General features: G+C 37.7%; 1 protein-coding gene across 5 annotated transcripts in view; it reads left to right on the top strand.

The window, feature by feature from the left end:
* The window catches only part of KLHL13 (kelch like family member 13), a 201,033-nt gene extending 186,417 nt beyond the window's left edge, over positions 1-14,616 (top strand). For 3 of the 5 annotated variants that reach the window (XM_040265131.1, XM_040265129.1, XM_040265130.1), the window contains 3 exons: positions 310-1,105; positions 10,646-10,759; positions 13,024-14,131. In XM_040265131.1, the coding sequence (XP_040121065.1) occupies positions 310-1,105; positions 10,646-10,759; positions 13,024-13,511 (1,398 nt within the window). In that variant the 3' untranslated portion in view covers positions 13,512-14,131. Of the gene's footprint in view, positions 1-309; positions 1,106-10,645; positions 10,760-13,023 lie in introns of all 5 variants that reach the window. The other 2 variants (XM_040265128.1, XM_040265132.1) reach the window with 1 other exon arrangement.
* The last annotated feature ends 2,700 nt before the right edge of the window (positions 14,617-17,316 follow it).

Here is a 17,316-nt window from a genome sequence, read left to right as displayed (position 1 = left end):
ATTTTTGAAGAAAGAAAATAATTATGTTGGCCATAGTCAAGTTATACCATTGTTTCTTAGAGTAACTTTCCATCTACTGACTCTGAACAAGCATTTTCTTTTAGTCTTCTTTCTATTGGATTAGGTAAGGGTGGTTTGTGAATTCTCTTTAAATAGTTAATATATGGAGAAAAGAATCTTAATTTTCATCTATATGGACAGTAAAAAGCATATTTACTTATTCTAGAGCAGGTATTTATATATCCAGGTATGAGTGCCATGAAAGTAGTTGGGTTTTAATTATTATTCTTTTTTGGATTGGCTTAATAGGTCACTTTAGACAATTGTGTTGAAGTTGGGCGGATTGCCAACACCTACAATCTGACAGAAGTGGATAAATATGTTAACAGTTTCGTCTTGAAGAATTTTCCTGCATTGCTGAGCACCGGGGAGTTCTTGAAACTCCCTTTTGAACGTCTTGCCTTCGTGCTTTCCAGTAATAGCCTTAAGCATTGCACTGAACTTGAGCTCTTTAAGGCTACCTGTCGCTGGCTACGCCTGGAAGAGCCTCGGATGGACTTTGCTGCAAAGTTAATGAAGAACATACGATTTCCACTAATGACACCGCAGGAGCTCATTAATTACGTGCAAACCGTGGATTTCATGAGAACTGACAATACGTGTGTGAATCTCCTTTTGGAAGCCAGCAATTACCAAATGATGCCATATATGCAGCCAGTGATGCAGTCAGACAGGACTGCCATTCGGTCTGACACCACTCATTTGGTTACACTAGGAGGAGTGCTGAGGCAGCAGCTGGTTGTCAGCAAGGAATTGCGCATGTATGATGAAAAGGCCCACGAGTGGAAGTCCTTAGCCCCCATGGATGCCCCAAGGTACCAGCATGGCATTGCCGTCATTGGAAATTTCCTCTATGTCGTTGGAGGACAGAGCAATTATGACACAAAAGGAAAAACGGCAGTTGATACAGTCTTCAGATTTGATCCACGATACAATAAGTGGATGCAAGTTGCATCTCTAAATGAAAAGCGCACCTTCTTCCACCTCAGTGCCCTCAAAGGATACCTGTATGCAGTTGGTGGACGAAATGCAGCTGGTGAACTGCGTAAGTGTGTATATGTCTATTAAGCACAAAGACTAATTTCTTTACCCCCAGATTCTAGTCAGATCATAAAATAAGCAGTTTTATAACATCAAAGACCAACAAATGTAGCCAGAATTTTATTTTAAACTGTTTTTCTTAGAAAATGTCAGAGACTATCTGAGCCTATATTGTTGGCCACACTACAAATATATCAATATGCGGCAGAACATTTTACTGGTGCAATATCATGATTTTCATCATAAACGTTTAACTGAAAAGCATATTCTGCTAATTTAAATTCTAATGGAATCTTGGACAGAACTTTGACATGTTTCCTCATTTTCCATTTTTAAAAGCCCACAGAATATTTCAGTGAACAGGTTAAAATCCTTCCTTACAGAGCACTGACTTCTATAGTTGGTCCTTTTATGTAATCTGTTACCTATCCTAGGCCACACAGTAAAATGATTTTCTTTATCTACTAAATGTTTAAAGTTCAATATTATCCAGACTTTATTTACCATGAGTATTATATATAACTATTAGTCTCAAAACTCATTCTCATGTAAACTGAGCTGGTAAACTTGATTATTTGATGGTCCCTTCTTGGTCTTCTTAATCTAAAATCAGTCACTGATCGTAGATCAATAACAGAGACCAATACTTTGGCTATGTAAATTAACACTAATTTTGTTATTTTAGATAAAATTGGAGTAAGGTAGCTGTCCAAAAAGAAGTCAGGAAGATCTCATTTTATATCAGGTTTTACATATCTGTCATTACCATCATTGTTTGGTCTTTTTTTCACCCATCTTCCTTTATTCTCTGTTCTAAATAGAGTCCTTGGAGTTGGCCAGTATTCTAGGCTCTATATGCCTGGGGAAGTTTAAGATATTGGCATTGGCTCTGGACAAATTCAGAGTAATTATCAGAATCTTTTTCTTCAGTATTCTAAAAAGTAGAAAGTGGTCTCAGTTCAGTTCAGTCACTCAGTCGTGTCCAACTCTTTGCGACCCCATGGACTGCAGCACGCCAGCCCTCCCTGTCCATCACCAACTCCCGGAGTTTACCCAAACTCATGTCCATTGAGTCGGTGATGCCATTCAGCCATCTCATCCTCTGTGGTCTAGTGGATTTGAAAATAAGCTATTTGTTGGAAATAAAAAGATCTGCTCTCAGCTCTTATCCTTTTCAGTTTATCAGGCTCTTTCTTGTTAGTGACATGGTCTTAATGTTACTGATGTTTTCTACCCACGTTTTTTTTTTTTCCTTTGTTGTCACAATGATATTTCTTCTAAGGCCAGACTTCCCAGATTGTTGGGCTAGCTTTCAGAATCATGAAGCAGACAGGTTTTCCAGTGTATTTTCTTTTTTTTTTAATTTAAATTTGTTTATTTTAATTGGAGGCTAATTACTTTACAATATTGTATTGGTTTTGCCATACACCAACATGAATCCACCCCAGATGTACACGTGTTCTCCATCCTGAACCCCCCCACCTCCTTCCCCATACCATCAAAGACGGTAACAATAACCCTGTATGTGAGAGAACAAAAGAGACACAGATGTATAAAACAGTCTCCCAGTGTATTTTAATAATCAGACTTCTAAAAGCACTTGACACGTGAATGCCCTTCGTGTAGAGCTGTCTTTTCCCCAGTTAACCCACACACATTATTTACATGTTAGTATACTCTTTTAAATTTATGGTATCTTAAAATAAGCAGAAGAGGCAAGTGGTGACTTGGCACTTTCTTAGAAAAACCACTTATATAAAATAATCTTTACAAGTTTACAATTTATAGGTCATCAAACCCCTCAATCAGTGGCCATTTTGAAACTTCTTTTCTCTAAGGAAATTGCTCCAGTTTTCAGTCACTGCTTGCTTGGTGATTTTTCACACCCCTGTTAATATGCAGCTATTAAGTCTTCAATATATTTTTCCTAATATTAATTAGAGGCCTTACTCTTCTGAGAATTTATCATCTTCAGGCCAAGGAGAGTCATTACATAAGACTAAGGTGCTAGAGGCTTCTTTCTTCTGACTTAATCCTCACCCAGTTTGAGTTCTTCCCACATTATACTCAATTGGGAACAAGTAGACTACCTTGTTGGGCAAGTGACTGGCTTCCTTGCCCTTCAGAAATCACCTCCTTCATCTCTTATTAAAAACAGTATTCTGTGTTTCAGTTTGAAAGTTACAGGATACAAGAGAATCATGCTTTTCATGTGCGAGTCCTAAATTTATTACTCTTCGACTATACTTAAACCACAATCACCCAGAGCTTAAACCTAAGGATAATGATTTACATGTTCTAAAAAGAATACTCTCCACTCTAGATGATAAATATAGGTCCACTTTTATCTTAATTCATCGACTGCATTTTCATAAAGGAATGTATGATTATACTATAGATACAAACCCTCATTATCAAAAGACAACTATAATTCCATAGAGGCCAACTACTTAGTATTTCTTTTCCTTTGAAGAAATTATCTCCTAGAATCTAGAAGTGACTAAACTTTTGTAGAAAAGGATTGCTTCCCTTAAAATTAACATACCCAGCAAATCCATTCTGTGTTACATATTGTTTTAATTGTTTTTGGCTGTGCCACACAGTATATAAAATCTGAGTTCCCTGACCAGGGATCAAATCCATGACTCCTGCATTGGGAACGCAGAGGCTTAACCTCTGCATCACCAGGGAAGTCCCTATGGTACATATTTTAGGTTAAAATATATGGGAAGTTTTTTTAAAAAAATCATGTGACTTATTAAGTACACTTCAGTTGAGAGTCTTGATTCCAGGAGAATCTTCAGGCCCTAAAGTGCCATTACATAAAACCAAGTAGCAAGAAGCTTCATATTTTTTTTTCTGACTCACCCCACACCTTTGAGTTCCCCCTATTTTATACCCACATGGAAGTAAGAAGTAGACAGACATATCTCGTCACATTCTGTATTGCTGAGGTGAGCAAAGCCAGTGTAACACGTCCAGAGAAACATTATCAATGTGTTCTCCTGCTCCGTTGTTGTTGTTCAGTTGCTCAGTCGTGTCTGACTCTTTGCGACCCCATGGACTGCAGCATGCCAGGCTTCCCTGTCCTTCACCATCTCCCGGAGCTTGCTCAAACTCATGTCCATTGAGTCAGTGATGCCATCCAACCATCTCATCCTCTGCCGCCCCCTTCTCCTTTTGCCTTCAATCCTGCTCTGTAAGTGGTTTTTAATGGAAAGCCCCTCCCTCCACTCCACTCTAACATCTGTTGTGATAACTTAATATTTCCACCTTAACTGATTATGTTGACATATTCATATGTCAGTGTAAATAGAGAAGGGGATACGAATGGGTGTCAGGAAAAACGGATTGATAGGAAAATCATTTCACAGTTTAACCGGTTCATTAGTATCAGTACATCATTTATTCTTTATATACACAATAATCACTGCCTCTATATAATGATGAAAAGAAGACAGTGGCAGCATCTACAAGACATTTTAGATCATTTAAGTGGATTTGCCCTTTTAAAATCTTTCCATGGAGTGTATGGACCCAAGCCCATAGTACATCAAACAATAATATTAGTGTCTGTGTGTGAGAGCCTGATTTATTGCTAAAATATAATTCCTTAGAAATGCTACTTTCTTTTGACATCGGGTACAGTGGAAAACTGGGGAAAGCTTAGAGTAGCTGTCACTTAAGAGAAAAAGGAGTCAGTTATTTCTGGTATCTTTCAAAATTGCATCATATAAGAAATCAATCTTCCACTGAAGTTTTCTGTATTGAGGAGAAACATGACAGCTAAGGTATCTTTCACTGCAGTTAAATATTAATAAGTCAGAGTTCCAAATAATGAAGTAACCCTGTATTAAATTTTTCCAAATAAATATACAATAAAACTACTGAAATTTATCAGATGCCTCCATATCCCTTAATAGATTTGCAGTTTCTTTATGAAGTGACATATTACTAACTGGCACTCTACAATTCTAGAGACCATCCCTGCTTTTTGAGAGCCCTCAATATGCAAATAATTTTCTTCAGGGCTAATCTCTTTCCTAATATCAAAGAACAAGTAAATTCTGAACTCCAGTGTAATCACCTGAGAAAATCAGAATCCCTGAGATATGTGAAACATCCAACCTAAACTGAATTTCTTAAATTAGAGAGGATCTCTAATTTACATACCAGGTCACCAGACTACTGAAGATGATTCTCTAGAATAGACAATACAGTGCCAAGAAGGAAATCTTGTTGATTTTCCAGGCTATAGGATCTCTGTCACAACTAATCAGCTCTGCCATTGTATTGTGAAAGCAAGTATAGACAGTTTGTTTATAAACAAAAGAGTGAAGTTATATTCCAATAAAGTTTTGTATATGAACACAGAAATTTGAATCCCATATAATTTTCATATTACACAAAATATTTTTCTTTGATTTTTTTCAAGCTGTTTAAAAATGTGAGATCAATTCGTGTTTTTATCTTATGGGACATACAAAAGGAGATGACATACTGGATTTGGCTTACAGGCTGTAGTTTGCCTGACCTTCCCTGTTCTGCTGCTGCTACTGCTAAGTCACTGCAGTCGTGTCCAACTCTGTGCGACCCCATAGACGATAGCCCACCAGGCTCCCCTGTCCCTGGGATTCTCCAGGCAAGAACACTGGAGTGGTTTGCCTTTTCCTTCTCCAATGCATGAAAGTGAAAAGTGAAAGTGAAGTCGTTCAGTCATGTCCAACTCTTAGCGACCCCATGGACTGCGGCCTACCAGTTTCCTCCATCCATGGGGTTTTCCAAGCAAGAGTACTGGAGTGGGGTGCCATTGCCTTCTCCGTTCCCTGTTCTAGATTTTCCCAATTACCTCATTACCATTCCCACCTGTCATAGACTGTGATGGACTCACTGCTTTGTGGCTCCAGCTCCTTGCTTGCTCATCCCTTGTCCCCTCCCCGCTCAATGTGGTTGATCCTAACATCTTGTTGCTTTGTAAATATGGAAAATAGAAATAAGGATATGAATATATACTTGTTAATTATATCTATTCTATTTTAAAACAATATATTGATTTTACTAATGGCAATAACAATCCTACCTGGAGAAAGCCAAAGGTTGACAATAAGGATTAAAAGATGGGAAAAGCTAAAGGGGATGGGTTAGGGGATAACCAAGGGATCCAAGGGACTCTCAAGAGTCTTCTCCAACACCACAGTTCAAAAGCATCCGTTCTTCGGCGCTCAGCTTTCTTCACAGTCCAACTCTCACATCCATACATGACCACTGGAAAAACAATAGTCTTGACTAGACAGACCTTTGTTGGCAAAGTAATGTCTCTGCTTTTGAATATGCTGTCTAGTTTGGTCATAACTTTTCTTCCAAGGAGTGTCTTTTAATTTCATGGCTGTAATCACCATCTGCAGTGATTTTGGAGCCCAGAAAAATAAAGTCAGCCACTGTTTCCACTGTTTCCCCATCTATTTGCCATGAAGTGATGGGACTGGATGCCATGACCTTCGTTTTCTGAATGTTGAGCTTTAAGCCAACTTTTTTACTCTCCTCTTTCACTTTCATCAAGAGGCTCTTTAGTTCTTCGCTTTCTGCAATAAAGGTGGTGTCTTCTGCATATCCGAGGTTATTGATATTTCTCCCGGCAATCTTTATTCCAGTTTTTGCTTCATCCAGCCTGGCATTTCTCATGATGTACTCTGCATATAAGTTAAATAAGCAGGGCGATAATATACAGCCTTGATGTACTCCTTTCCTGATTTGAAACCAGTCTGTTGTTCCATGCCCAGTTCTAACTGGTGCTTCTTGACCTGCATACAGATTTCTCAAGAGGCAGGTCAGGTGGTCTGGTATTCCCATCTCTTTCAGAATTTTCCACAGTTTGTTCTGATCCACAGTCAAAGGCTTTGGAATAGTCAATAAAGCAGAAGTAGATGTTTTTCTGGAACTCTCTTGCTTTTGATCCAATGGATGTTGGCAATTTGATCTCTGGTTTCTCTGCATTTTCTAAATCCAGCTTGAACATCTGAAAGTTCTCTTGTATCATACTGTTGAAGCCTGGCTTGGAGAATTTTTGAGCATTATTTAGCTGGCATGTGAGATGAGTGCAGTTGTGCAGTAGTTTAAGCATTCTTTGGCATTGCCTTTCTTTAGGATTGGAATGAAAACTGACCTTTTCCAGTCCTGTGGCCACTGCTGAGTTTTCCAAATTTGCTGTCATACTGAGTGCAGCACTTTCACAGCATCATCTTTTAGGACTTGAAATAGCTGAGCTGGAATTTCATCACCTCCACTAGCTTTGTTTGCAGTGATGCTTTCTAAGGCCCACTTATCTTCACATTCCAGCATGTCTGGCTCTAGGTGAGTGATCACACCATCATGATTATCTGGGTGATGAAGATCTTTTTTGTATAGTTCTTCTGTGTATTCTTGCCACCTCTTCTTAATATCTTCTGCTTCTGTTTAGGTATATACTATTTCTGTCCATCATTGTGCCTGTCTTTGCATGAAAAGTTCCCTTGGTATCTCTAATTTTCTTGAGGAGCTCTCTCGTCTTTCCCATTCTACTGTTTCCCTCTATTTCTTTGCTTTGATCACTGAGGATGGCTTTCTTATCTCTCTGTTGTTTGAAACTCTGCATTCAGATGGGTATATCTTTCCTTTTCCCCTTTAAGTTTTGCTTCTCTTCTTTTCATAGCTATTAATAAGGCCTCCTCAGACAACCATTTTGCCTTTTTGCATTTCTTTTTCTTGGGGATGATCTTGATCACTGCCTCCTGTACAATGTCACGAACCTCCGTCCATAGTTCTTCAGGCACTCTGTTTATCAGATCTAATCCCTTGAATCTATTTGTCACTTCCACTGTATAATCGTAAGGGATTTGATTTAGGTCATACCTGAATGGTCTAGTGGTTTTCCCTACTTTCTTCAATTTAAGTCTGAACAAAGGAGAAGCCCCAGCAAGACAGTAGGAGGGGCGAAATTGCATTTAGAATCAAACCCCATACCTGCAAGAGATGCTCAGAGGGCTAGACATACCTTGTATGCATTAGGACCCAGAGACCCCACAGAGACTAAGGCAATTTAGGGATAGTGAATTCTTATATACTTGTTGTGTTATTGGTGCTTAATAACTGTCTTACCCTTAAAGGGCTCCTATACGAGAAATTATAGATGGATTCTTATAACCCCGATTACCCCCCCCCCCAAAATGCAGTTAACCCCCTGGAAGGATTAATATTATTATCTTTCTACATGGAAAGATTTTAATAATCATGAAGAGTGAATAGCTATTCAACTTCTAGCTCCCCTTTAAAAAATAAGAGGAAACTAATGGAAACTACTTCAAAATAGATTGAATTAGACATAAGGAAAGACTGTAACAGTCTAGAAATTTCAAAGTTCAAGACAGAATTCATTAAGAAAAGCATGAAACTATAATAAAAACCTATCCTTTGACATCAAATAGATGGAAAAGATGATGTCCAGAAGTCATTAAAACCCTTTTACTGATAGGATGTGTGATTAGATTATATTCCTTTGTCAAATAAAACCCTACTATTAACTACTTTGCTGATGCCAGTCAATATAGTAGATTCACTATAAGTGTAAAGAGGATGCTACTGTTATATATTCAGTAGGATTTTGTTTGTCAGTTAGGTGAAAGCCATGCTGAAGGCAAATGGAACTGAACACTCAAGGAGACATCCAGTGATTGAAAATAATCACAAACAGTATTAGAGCAGTTTTAGCTTGTCATTCATTGTGGCAATAGTCCTTATTTTGGAGAAAGATTTTGTAGAATGTTGCTACCTGATGAAAAGATTTAGAAAAAATAGAGTTGGTAAGGGTCCAAGCCCAAAGCAATGAACAAAACTAACAAGAGGTTTTTTTTTTTTTTAAAGAAAAGAATAGTAAAAACCTTTGAAATAAGACTGAAAATTCAAAACTGAAGTAGAAAAGGAAATCAGTAATGGGATATAAGAAGTGGTATAATATAGGTTTTGTTAAAGGAGAAGTAAATAGTTTGTGTAGTGAATTTGATGAAATTATTGAAAAGAGAAAATTAATCTCTTCAATCTGTCTCTAGTTTTGCCTGTTCTCACAGTACTATTATTTTTTAAATAGGAAAACCTGTTCAAAGGATGACTTATCAATTAGGATTGCATTTTGCTGCATGGCACCCCACTCAAGTACTGTTGCCTGGAGAATCCCATGGACGGAGGAGCCTGGTGGGCTGCCATCCAGGGGGTCGCTAGGAGTTGGACACGACTGAGCGACTTCACTTTCACTTTTCACTTTCCTGCATTGGAGAAGGAAATAGCAACCCACTCCAGTGTTCTTGCCTGGAGGATCCCAGGGACTGGGGAGCCTGGTGGGCTGTCGTCTCTGGGGTCGCACAGAGTCAGACACGACTGAAGCGACTTAGCAGCAGCAGCAGCCAAGTTTTATTCCAGTGACTTGATCAAATAGCCCCATTCTGTATTCTCCTGCTAGCATTCCATTGCCTACAAATATGTCATGCCATCAATTCCAGCTTCACAGGACCTGCAGGAACCTGCAGATTTGAATTTTATTTTGAGTTTGGCACAGTGCTTTCCTGAGCAGTGTGTGGTTCTCTTAGTAAGAAAAAAGCAGGGTTAGTGGAGACAAGCAGTTGGGTTAACAAGTGGCAGCGTCTGCAATAAATAGTATAAACTTTTCAAGTCAAACCTAATTTCGTGCTGTGGACCAGAGACCTCCTAACATCCCTATTCTGCTTTTTAAAAAAGATTACATTTTCTATCTGTCTAGACTGTCATTGGTTCTAGTCTTGATGTTATAACAGATTGATAGTTAAATAAGTTGAGGTCACTTCTCAAATACTCTGTGTTAAGGATGAAAATTTATTGCTGAGAGGAAGTACCCCTAATAAAAATTTTATTATGCTGCCAGTCATCTTCGAGTTAAGAGCAGTACTGGCTGCAGTGGTAAACTATTGGCTTTAATGCATAAAGACTGAAAAATTATTGTCAGTGTCAATTTTGTAGTCTTGATATGAAATGAGCAATAGGCATCAAAACGTACACCAGGCAGTGTGCATAATTCCATTATCAACTTAAACTTTTGCTTCATATCTGTTAACCTTTATTTCCTATATGGTGTATCATATAGAATCTAAGTGTTTTTCTTCCTTGTAATTTTGTTCATCTTTTCTTCCCACATATTTAGAGCAAAGAAATGGGAGAAGTATCAAATTATAAAGATGTAACAAGATCCTAGAAGAAAAGAAAGTCTAGTGATTTCTGCAGTGACAGAAGTGTGTTATATTATTACATTAAATACCTAGTCTGATGTAACATGTCTCAATATATTAACAATTCGTATTAATTGCAAAATCTCAATAATTAATATTTGACCCCCAAGAATATCTCATACCTAAATAGAAATATTTCAGTTATAAGAGTATTATTTTTGTTCCACCTAAGGGAAAAATAATTTATTGCTAAATTTGAGATTATAAATCATATTTTAAAATCTATTCATTCTTCTTTGTTATTTTTTAAACAACAGCTACAGTAGAATGTTACAATCCAAGAACAAACGAATGGACCTACGTTGCCAAAATGAGTGAGCCCCACTATGGCCATGCTGGAACTGTGTATGGAGGCGTAATGTATATATCAGGTAAATAATTGCAAATGCAATCCATATAATACATAGATTTTTAGCTATGTTGCCATCTTTCCGTATAATGTTAATAATCCAGGAAATGGATAATCAAAATATAATTGTAGGTTTTAGAATGTATTTTTGTGTACATTTGTATGTAAATGCCTCTGGTATTTTATAAGACTAGGAGCCAACCAATTCTACTGTAATACTTAGAAGAAATTGGAAAGCTTTCAGCTTCTCCAACTTGCCTTTCAGCCCCCTTAGTCCATAGTCTAATACTCTAATAACCACCATTCATAGTCTCTATAACAACCATTAATTCATTTCTATTTAGAATTCAGCTAAACTCCATGAGGAAATATATCATTATATAACACGTAAGCTCTACTGTACATAAAACTTGCTTCCAATATACATATAATGCATAATAATGTTCATTCTCTCATTTGTGTTAGTCATTCAGTCGTGTCTGACTCTTTGCAACCCCATGGACTGGGGCCCACCAGGCTCCTCTGTCCATGGAATTCTCCAGGCGATAATACTGGAGTGGGTTGCCATTTCCTTCTCCAGGGGATCTTCCCGACCCAGGAATTGAACCCAGGTCTCCCGAATTGCAGGCAGATGCTTTACTGACTGAGCAAGTAGGGAAGACCTAATTTAGTGCAACCCATAACATGTTTCTCTTGTCCTGAGTATTATAGTAGGCTCTACTGTGGTGTCATTGCAGAAATAATTCTGTGCTGATTACCTGTATTTTGGCCACATTCACATGTATTTTTCTAATAAAAAATTCTGAAAAGACTACAGTTGGCTCAGTGTCACAGTAGCACAAACTGTTAGTGTTAAAATCATCCTTATGTAGAATGTAGAAACGAGTCCTATTTTAATGTAACGTTCACTTCCGGTATTTAGACTTGACTCTGTTAGGTTCTTACCACTTGGCCCTGACAGAGTCTACCTCTGACAATTTTCCCTGTTTTGAAGGTCGGCCAGTGCCAAGCCAGCAGCTACATTATTAGAGAACAAAGGCATTAAGGTGATGTTTGTGGTCTGAGTCTCTGAACGCTGCCTTAATGAAATCTGTAATCAAGAAGGATCAGTGAAAGACCTTTAGTGTGTGATTGGCAGGTTTCTGGTGTGAAATTTATGAGCAAACTATGGGACACCTTATATTGAAAGAGCTTTCTAGGAAATCATATGTTCCACTAATCAAGGATTTATGCCATCTACCTATTTTATGTGTATGGCTGCTATGCTATTATAATGAGAGCTGCAAGTCCTCTGGTGGGAAGAAATGACATTCGAATTGTTCTAGTGGTGATTTGGCATAACTAGCATATATTGCACAAATGACCTTCCCAGTCAAGAGTATGCTGGAAACCACAGCTGATTTTCAAACCAAAGAGCACTGTTTTGCTTGCTGGGAACTCAGTGAAGTACAGAAAAAAATATAGAAAAGCAGAAAAAAAAACCCAACTACCTAGTGATGGCCATCTGGCCCCCAGATAGTAGACTTTTGAATGATGTGGCTGAAGCTTAGTTTAGTTTTCTCCCTAAGCTGCAGAACACATAGTTTGATATTTTCATTGTACAGACTGATTGAAATGTGATCTAAAAATATGTTTTGTAGATGATATGGACTCAATAGATCAGCAGTGAATCACTGTACATACAAAATTACAGGTATATTCAGCATTCTAATTCTTTACCTTTTTAAGAGAGGACATTACCCATCCTCACCCTAAGGTCTACAAAAACAGTTCTGAATATTCGTATAAGCCTGTATAGTTGCATAACACTTTCGACTTTTCCAAAGCAGTTATTTATTTCAATTCATAATCAAAATCCTAACTCGAGAACTAGAGTGGCCATTCTTATTTGACAAATGAGGAAGGGAACACCTAGCATTTAAAGAGCAGCAGGAGTGAATGATACTTTGTAGCTGGGATTTACTGTAAACTCAACTCAAAAAGTAGCCAAAATATATTTTCGTTCTGTAAAGCCTCTTAAATCCCTTGGGTCTCTGTTTGAGAAAGTCATTACAATAATATAAGCTACACTTTTGTTCTTTAAGGAGATGAAAATATTATTTTCTTTATTTTTAATCCAGAGAAAGTAGTTATAGCAGGCAGACATGTATAAGAACACACTTGATAAACTCTAAAATGTCATAATATGTGGCTAAAAGTGAATCATCTGTGACAGAGAGCCTTCTGTTAACTTTTGCATTTTCATATTAATCTGTTTACCTCCCGCCTATAATTTTCATTCTTCAGGAGGAATTACTCATGACACTTTCCAAAAGGAGCTCATGTGCTTTGACCCTGATACTGACAAATGGATCCAGAAGGCGCCGATGACCACTGTCAGAGGTCTGCATTGCATGTGCACTGTGGGAGAAAGGCTCTACGTCATTGGCGGCAATCACTTCAGAGGAACCAGTGATTATGACGATGTCCTAAGCTGTGAATACTACTCACCGATCCTTGACCAGTGGACCCCAATTGCTGCTATGTTAAGAGGGCAGAGTGATGTTGGGGTTGCTGTCTTTGAAAATAAAATCTACGTGGTTGGTGGGTATTCGTGGAATAATCGTTGTATGGTAGAGATCGTGCAGAAATATGATCCAGATAAAGATGAATGGCATAAGGTGTTTGATCTCCCAGAATCCCTGGGTGGCATCCGAGCTTGCACACTCACGGTTTTTCCACCTGAAGAAACCACACCATCACCTTCTAGAGAGTCCCCTCTTTCTGCACCGTAAAATCGTCCCTGCAACTAAGATGCTGTAGTCCTATCTTTGCAGTGTGTCATGGATTCTCTTCTTTTGCCCCCTCTCCTTAAGTAGTGTATGTTAGGATTATCCTCCAGTAATTGATACAAATATTGGAAAAAAGACATTGATGTTCTTTGTGCTGTTTGTTTGGCTTCGAGTGTTTATAAAGTGGTAACAAACCATTCTGGAAATGTATCCCATAGAAGCTGATATTTAACATACAAGAAAAAAAAAGTATTGTCTATAAGATGTTTCTTCAGTACTTTTTGATGCTGTGTACTGGATGTAAGGTGTTTGTCATCTTACATTAGAAAAGCCCAATAAACCAAGTTAAAAGGTGGATTATAGTAAATGTGCAACTGTGCTAACTAGGCTTCAAAGTGAAAAGTTTTCCTTTCATCTTTGACTGTGAGATGTTAAAGGGAGACAGCCAGTTCCAACAGGAGACACCAGACAAAAGGTTGCCAACTCGCATGAGCTACCTGCCTCTTTCCATAAAGTATTTTTGACATATCTGTCAGCCCACCTGTCTGTGGGGGTGCATTGAAAACACATCCAATTTCTTAGATGCACAGGAGAAATAATCATTGAAATTCACCAATCTTAATTTAAAAAAAATACAGCATGACCCCTCAACTTGTAAACAAGGGTTTGGGGGTTTTTAGGTGTGTATAAATACATGCACACATATATGTCAAAAAGGAAATTTTTAAAAATTGACTAGAATGTCAAATTAATGCAAAAAAATAAATACTTTTAAATTTCTTCCCAAAAGCAGCTTCAGTTAAAATGGGAATTCAGTATGCACATACTGAATGCACATATGTAGAATCATACTGAATTTAGGTGGACAAGGGCTAGAAATTTTGAGCAACTAAATTTGTCATTTGACCAGATTTTTTCCTCCAAAACTGTAATCTACACCTTCTCCTTTGCTGTTGAGATAACTTACATATTATATGTATTCTGTATACTCAGTTCATAAGATTATTTAGCACACAATATAGCAGCTTCACCTGGTGAGCTGCTTTTGCTCAGTGAATTCAACTTCCATGTTCTATCTTTTTTGTTCAATAAAAAACATTTGATGTCATTTTGGTGTGAGATATTCTATTATTGTCTGATTTGACTTACTTTTATTAAATATCTTTTTTTTTTAGTGTGCCAAGATCTAAATGATTAGAACTTAAGAGTACTGAACAGCTTGGATTACTGATACTAGTATCTTTCATTCAAGAAAGAAAGAATTTGACCAGGTCCAGCTTCATTGGTGAAAACTCCTTGTTGATTGTTTTTGAGGAGTTATTGGGTTAACCAAAAAGTTCATTCAGTTTTTTATATCCATCTTACAGAAAAACCCAAATGAAGTTTTTGGCCAACCCAAAATAGTCTGCAATACGGGAGACCTGGGTTCGATTCCTGGGTTGAGAAGATCCCCTGGAGAAGGGAAAAGCTACCCACTCCAGTATTCTGGCCTGGAGAATTCCATGGACTGTGTAGTCCATGGGGTCACAAAGAGTCAGACAGGACTAAGCAACTTTCACTTAAAATAGTTTGTAGAAGATGCTCATTGGCCTCTCCCCATCCCTACAGGTTAATATGTCTAAACCACAAGAGCAATGGAATTTCTGAGGTCAGTTTTCCTGCTTTTCGAGAAGATCCATCTTGTCTAACAAGAAGAGATTGTGTAAAATAACCTAAGAGATTTGTTCTCAACCAAGGAGTATAAAGAAAAAGTTTTTGTAGGTTATTGTTTGATCATTATGTTAGGGCCATGTGTGTGATTTTTCCTACTTCATCTGCAAATGACCAGGTTAAATATGAACCAAAAATTTTGAGCTATTTCAGACCAAGAGTATCACCAAAGTTCTTAACCAGTGGGTAATTGGCAGTACCCTGTCACTACCTTTGTCTTGAGTTAAATCATAACAAAGAAAACCATTTTCCCATCAGTGGTACTTTTGAATGTTAGGAGAGGCCTAGTTTGAATTTGAAAGACCGTCTTGGCAGGATTATTCTTTTTTCTAATTAGTTTTCATTAGGGTATGGTTGCTTCATAATGTGTTAGTTTCTACTGTATAGCAAAGTGAATCAGCTGTATGTGTACATATATCTCCTGTTTTTTGGACTGCCTTTGCATTCAGCTCACCACAGTGCATTAAGTAGAGTTCCCTGTGCTATACAATAGGTTCTTGTCAATTATCTATTTTATACATAGTATCAATAGTGTATGTGTTAATCTCAATCTCCCAATTCCTCCAACCCTACCCCTTTCCCCCTTTGTATCCATACATTTGTTCTCTACCTCTATGTCTGTATTTCTTAAGTCACAGTAACTGGCCACATATTTTCAGTTCTCTTTATAGGCAGAATGGATTCAACCATTTGTACAGGGTTAACAACTGCCCAAATGTGGGAACGTGTACAAGACAGACTGAGGTCCCACCAGAGTCCAGTGTGAGTTTTCCTGGTCAGGCAACTCTCCTGTAAGGGTCCTCGGAATCCTCTCCATTCAGTTAGCAGAAGAAAAAGGGAGCATTGAAAGCATGAGGGGTGTTGGGTTGAAAGAGGCTTACATCATATCTACCCACATTCTGCTGGTCAGAAATCAGTTCTGTGTCCACACAGAAGCCCAAAGAGGACTGGAAAATATCAGACAGCCACATGCCCAGAAAGAAGAGGAAATAGTCTGTGATTTGTTCCCAGTTTGCCACAGGGAATAATAAAGCACACAGATTCTGTTTGACAGCTTACCTTTTCTGCATCCATGCCATATGTTATTTAGAACAGCAACGCATGTCACGCAAGTGCTGTTATTAAACAATTCCAACAGCTGGTAAATTACTACACATTTTCTTTCATAGCAAATTAACCATTTTTCTTTATAAAAAATATCTGCCAGTCATTGACTATACAAATATTTCTCACATTTGCCTATCTTAGGTTCTTGTTTTACTTGAAAAAGGAGTTATTGAGTTATAATGCAGTAAATGTTTAATGTTATGTTAATATAATATATTAAATGTTTAATGTATTAAATCTCAAAAGGGTCATCATTTCCCTTCCTGGTCAAGGCTGGTAAGAGTGCGGAAGATGAAAGAAAAAAGCTACTTTGCCTATTTCAAGAATTTTAAAAAATTTATCTCATAATCAAGTTTTGTCCTGAAAAGAAAGATGATGACCCGAACCTGTTTCCTCTCTCTTGTTACTTTAGGGACTTAACAATATATACGTATGTATTGTCTCTTCGGAAGTGGCTAAAATAACTCCCTTTCATGAGCCCCTGAGCAAATGGCCCACAAGGCAATTAAGTGGTATTTTATTTAATTAGCCTGTGACTTTTTTTTTTTTCCATTTCAAGTGCCTTTGTGTATTCCCCTCCTCCCCACCACCCCCAACCCCCGCCCAAGAATGGTAAGCAGATTTCCTTTACCTTACTATGGAAAAGTTGGCTCTGCCTCTAATTTTATTCTTGGCTATTGTGTGTTTTATTTTCAAGGCACCAGACCTCAGGTTTAGTCCTTTCCGTATCAGAGAGCTCTTGGAATATGTGGGCAGCAAAGTAAATGTGAAATAAGTTCACAAGGATTCCAGGAATTTTGTTTTAAGTAGGTCAAATCATGCAGTGTTTTAAAATTCTTGGTAATTATAAACAGGCAAAATAGAGAAAAATTGGTAAATACAAAAGGAAGAAAAAAGTCATTTATCTCCCCCCATATCAGTAACTATAGTTAAATGTATTTTGCTTTTACACTATTATCATTTCAAATCAGTATAAATAATTTTGTATAAC

This window comes from Oryx dammah, unplaced genomic scaffold, assembly GCF_014754425.2.
Source record: "Oryx dammah isolate SB20612 unplaced genomic scaffold, SCBI_Odam_1.1 HiC_scaffold_23, whole genome shotgun sequence".
In the NCBI taxonomy this organism is placed as follows: domain Eukaryota; kingdom Metazoa; phylum Chordata; class Mammalia; order Artiodactyla; family Bovidae; genus Oryx; species Oryx dammah.
Note: the sequence above shows the minus strand (reverse complement) of the source record. Positions and strands in the feature narration are given on the sequence as shown.